Source organism: Montipora capricornis, chromosome 4, assembly GCF_036669925.1.
Source record: "Montipora capricornis isolate CH-2021 chromosome 4, ASM3666992v2, whole genome shotgun sequence".
NCBI lineage: Eukaryota > Metazoa > Cnidaria > Anthozoa > Scleractinia > Acroporidae > Montipora > Montipora capricornis.
The window spans coordinates 12,857,615-12,862,614 of NC_090886.1; the positions used below are offsets into that span (position 1 = coordinate 12,857,615).

A 5,000-nucleotide genomic window follows, 5' to 3' on the forward strand; every position below is an offset into this window, starting at 1 on the left:
CAAAGTTCTTGGAATGATTTACTGATACATGGATATATCCTAGCTGGTTGAGTGGTATGTACGGAGTGAATTGATCTGAGCTCCAGGTTGGATATGTGTAGTGATGAGACCATGAACAAGGGTCTCTCTAGTTCGGTCGGGAACGCAGAAGATGATAAAGATGAAGTCTCGGGCAACGCATTTGCCAGAGTGAAATTTGGGTTCTAATAACACTTGTCGTAATGGGAACTGGGTTCTAATAATTATCATGAAATACAAGATGGTGGTCAAAAGTAAATTTCTTATTTTCCGTCAGACATTTTCGTTCAGTTTGAAAAAGGTACGTTTAGGTTTTCAACAGTTCAATAAGGCCCAAATGAGTCACCGACACGCCACCGACGCATCACCAACGCACCACCAACGCATCTTATACCTTATAAGATTAAACCAACAGTCGACCGACAGTCGACCGACAGTCGGCCGACGCGTTGGCGGGATTGGATTCTTAACTTTTATACCTTCTATGATTTCATGATGAGTGGAATTGTCATAAATGTTAACGGTCTCATTTGTCATTGAGAAGAGTTTTTCTGAGTTGGAGTACGATATATACAAAAACTTTATTTAAGGAGGGTGAGGCAATAACCTATTACAGTTTTGTAAATGCACGACCCTCATTTACAAAGAACATCGTGAATTCTATAGGTAACCAATTTTGTATTATGATACAACCTCTTGATGTATCGGTATGTTACAGTAGGTGTCTGAACAGGGAAATAGAAAATATAAGAAGTCAGAGCCATGCAAATCACAAGTTGCTTTCTTTTTCCCCAGCCCTGAGAAACTTTAACACCTCTGTCTAATTCAGGCTATTCCATCCTGACTCCAGTTCTTCAAAGGTTGGATAACTTTATCCAATGGATACGTCACTATCCAGAGTATAAAGTGTCCTTCCTTAAACGCTGTCCAAGATTTCGTACAGACTTTGTTGAACTTAGATGTGCTTAGAGTGTGCATACTGGTATTCACAAGTACTAGGCATGCTAATACTGAAATTTTTGCAGAGATTGAAACTAATGGATACTGACTTATCCACTGGATAAAGTTATCCAGTCTCTGAATAACTGGGGGCTGGACGGTAAATTGAAGTCTGAAACATTTTCAAAAGTAAAACACAATGTTAAATTAAAGGACAAGTTAGATTTGTTACCTTCTTTCATTCTGTCTCTAAAACGTGTTTCACCAGACTCCAGGGAAGAATCCAGGTGTTCGCTACAAAATAAGAGAGAAAAATCAATAAATATTAAATCAAATACACCTTTATAACTTGCATTATTGTGTCAGCTTTTTCAGGCACATTAATTGCTATTGGTAGACTTCACATTAAATGTTGCCATCATGCAAATGGCAGTTATTGTGGTAACAGGCCATCATAGCTTTTGCATGTCAACCTAATGTGAAGTTATGCCAAACTTGAATTTATGGCTTTAAATTAACACAGGGTTAAGATGGGATATTATAACAGGGATTTATGGGGGTAGGAGGAACCTGTTTTTGACCTGTTTTAATTCTTCAATAATTGCTTTTCCAGGCTTTACATGACCTCGAAATGCAATACAATACATAAGTACTTCATTGACCGCTCCCCATAAGGTCTTTTCAAGGCCAATGGAACACAACAACAACAACTGTTAAGAATCCCAACTGGCCAGAGGCAAACCAGTTGGCTATTTAAAAGTGCAGCTTGGAAGTTGAACCAGGGACTACCACGATCAAATTCAACGAGTGGTCAGAACGGCTCTTGAATCTCCGGATCTCAAGGCAAGCGCACTAACCACTGGGCCACACTGCCTCTCAAGAGAAATAATAGAGAACAGGCAATGGTGGAACAATGACCCCTAATACTAGTTCGCAAAAACCGATTCTTTAATCCTATCACAAAAATTAACGAATAAAATTCATGCTCTTTGCACTACCTATGGATGGGAAAATTTCACCTCCATTGAACACACTCTAGAATGTTGTAAACGAAACAAATACACTTGTAGGCCAAGATGTAAAATCCTCTCTTGATTGATTTATTTGATTATTCAAATCCATTTTTTGACACTCCATTTTGGTGCAAACAAAATGGATTTACTGGTCATCAAATCTCCCTTTCCATTTAATTTGTATGTGCAAAATTATTTTCATCTAATACTAGAAGGGACACAGAATACAGTGTTTTTGGTTCTTGCTATTGCTGTGAGATGACTCTCTCTCAACTTCCATTAAAACCTATATATTGTTTTCATTGTCAAGCAATTCAAAGAAATAGCCAAAAACTATGAATCTTTTTTTTTAAAAACCTTTTATTAACCCTTTGACGTCCAAACCGGACTAAACCAGCCAGAGTTAGTATTTTACTCTGTCTAACGCCAGACGATTTTACTCGTCAATGGGGAACCCCTGGGAGACAATGGGTTAAGATTCCCACACAAATCCTTATAGTTTTGGTGACCATGTTGGCTTTCCCTCACACTGAGCTTGGGGAGGCCCATGGGTAGACTTGCGATAACAGTAAATTACAAAGAGCAGGCAACCTTTTTCCCCTATATCCACTACGTATGTTACTAATGATTTAATCTTAAGGTTCGTTGCCAGGTTTCATTAACTTTTTTAAAAGACTGTGCAGGGTTCTCCTTATCAGGCGGTAACCGGTAAAATTTACCGCTTGCAAGAGCAATTATTACCGCCTGCAAATGCTCAGAAGTCACTTATCCTTTGCAGAACGTCCAACATTAACCAAATGCTTTACCAGTTTGAAAACGTCCCTTACATGTCGTGCTGAAAACTAGGGAGAACCCTGACTGTGCCTTAATGATATACGGAAATGCTTTTGCGTTCTTAACACCCATCATGTTTGATATCAGTGGCATTGCTTGGTAAAGTGGTGGTTTGGTTTTACAGAAATTGTCCTGAAAAGTGTAGAAGGAGTAAGATATTCCCTAACATCTCAAGGATTCCTTGCCACCTTTGTTACCATTTGGCAGTGGTCATTGAAGGATGAATCACGATACAACAGATGTTATTCTTATGCAAATAAATGGCAGGGTGTTTCATTTAGGCCAATTCTCACTTAGTGATGGATCAGGAATCAGTCTCGTTTATCACTAAATAAAAGCCATGTGCTGAACTTTAGACTTCCAAAGTGTCTTCAAACAAATTAAAATATTTAAGATGAATTGACACTATTTAATTTAAAAAGCAAATAATTTACCACGCCATCATCGTGAGACTGTAGCACATGAACAAAACATGATTTTCATGCTTAACCTTGCATACGATGGTTCAGCTGATTCATACCATTTCTCCATATATAGAACTATATATATACTTCATGCAAAATGGCAGACAATTCTACAGATACTTGGTCTATCGGTTTTTAAACGTTAATTGCTTTCAAAGCAGTTCTGCGATTGTGCTTTTGAAAAAATGAACCACCAAATCCGCACATATAAATAAATTACGTATCGTCTTATTAAACAACGAATATTAATAGCATAAGACACGGATTACATGTACGTACAAATGTGGAGTTTGTACACGTAAGCTTTATCTATTATATTACACGACCTTGAAAACCCTTTATGTTATGACATACATTTCTTAAAACAACCAAAAGCAACCAGTTCTTAGTTATAAGGGCGCATTCTGGTTTGTTAGTTACCTAATATCGTTCGCCGGCATTTCCTCCTGGGCTCGTGAATCTGCGAGCTCCAAACGGGCAACCTACGGCACGTACAACGTTGCAAAGAAATGAGACGAGAAATAATTGATCAGAGCCTGCTCTCAGGGAACCGTTAACAACACCAAAACAGGGAAAATTGAATTTTAAAAAGGCACAAAATTACCAGATCTGCTTTTAGACCGCCTGTGTTGTAACCTCTTCGTTTCAACTCGCGTCGTAATTTCACTACCGTCCACGAGTTGAAACTGAGTGGAGTTTCGGGATCTCTCGCTGGGCTTCGTTCGAGCCGTCGTGAGGTTCGCCGCGAGCGATCGGCCATTGGTCGTGAAGACTAGAGGTTAAAGTCTTTTCCTGTCTTACTTGTTGGTGGCAGATCCAAAGATTCTTTAACTAATGAAATCGGGACTATCCAGTGGCTCAAGTTCAACTAAAAATCACTTTCGACGAAAAATGGCTGCCTACAGCCATGATAGTAACCGCTGAAACTTGCTATTTTACTTCAGGCTCGCAAATGATCTCGCAATACTGGGGAAAATTTCCGGAGAAAACGGGATTTCTCGAAAGGTAGTCCAAAATTCCCAAACGGAATTTCCAAACGGAAAACGCGGGTGCTTACCATTTAGCCAAATAATCCGGATGGAATGATCGTCGCATAAATCAAAGGTAAGCGATTTTCTGAATTTAATGACCAACCGGATGAGAATGCCGCTTAACATGTTACTACTCTGCGTTCCATCCCGCATATTTACTCGATCTTGTGAGAAAGGGCCTGGAAACGGAACTATTCTCACAAATGGTAAGGGCATTTCCCGAATTCCATTCCGAACGGAAAAGAGGACTACCTCTGGAGGTTGTCCACAATTTCCGAAAAGATTTTCCGGAAAATTGCCTTTCCATTTGACCTCAAACCGAAATTTCCGGATTTTTTGGCAAAATGGTAAGCACTCCGTGAGCGCTTACCATTTGAATGAAATTTTCGGTGAGAATGTTTCGACAAATGGTACTGCACATTCTGTACTTGGAAAGAGAAAATGGGAATGTGCCGTATCATTTTAAAAACGGGTTGTTCCAATTGAAAAACAAATGAAACGGTATATTTTCTCTGGCACTTGTAATTGTGGACAAATGGTACAGAAATTTCCGGGCATTCCGGTCAAAGCGAGAAAAAGGAATACCTCGAAAGGTATTACCTTTTTTCCGAAAACATTCCACCGGGATGAACCGTTCCATTTGAATTCTCTCCGGAATTACCGAAAATTCCATTCAAATGGTAAGCGCTCACGTGTTTACC

The 5,000-nt window shown here is 39.3% G+C and overlaps 1 protein-coding gene across 1 annotated transcript in view; it reads right to left on the reverse strand.

Moving 5' to 3' along the window:
* The window catches only part of LOC138045559 (vacuole membrane protein 1-like), a 30,408-nt gene extending 26,237 nt beyond the window's left edge, over nucleotides 1–4,171 (reverse strand). The window contains exons 1-3 of the mRNA XM_068892103.1: nucleotides 3,873–4,171; nucleotides 3,689–3,750; nucleotides 1,190–1,251 (exon numbers count right to left, since the gene is read on the reverse strand). Coding sequence (XP_068748204.1) covers nucleotides 1,190–1,251; nucleotides 3,689–3,750; nucleotides 3,873–4,028 — 280 coding nt within the window. The 5' untranslated portion in view covers nucleotides 4,029–4,171. The remainder of the gene's footprint in view (nucleotides 1–1,189; nucleotides 1,252–3,688; nucleotides 3,751–3,872) is intronic.
* Nucleotides 4,172–5,000: the final 829 nt, after the last annotated feature.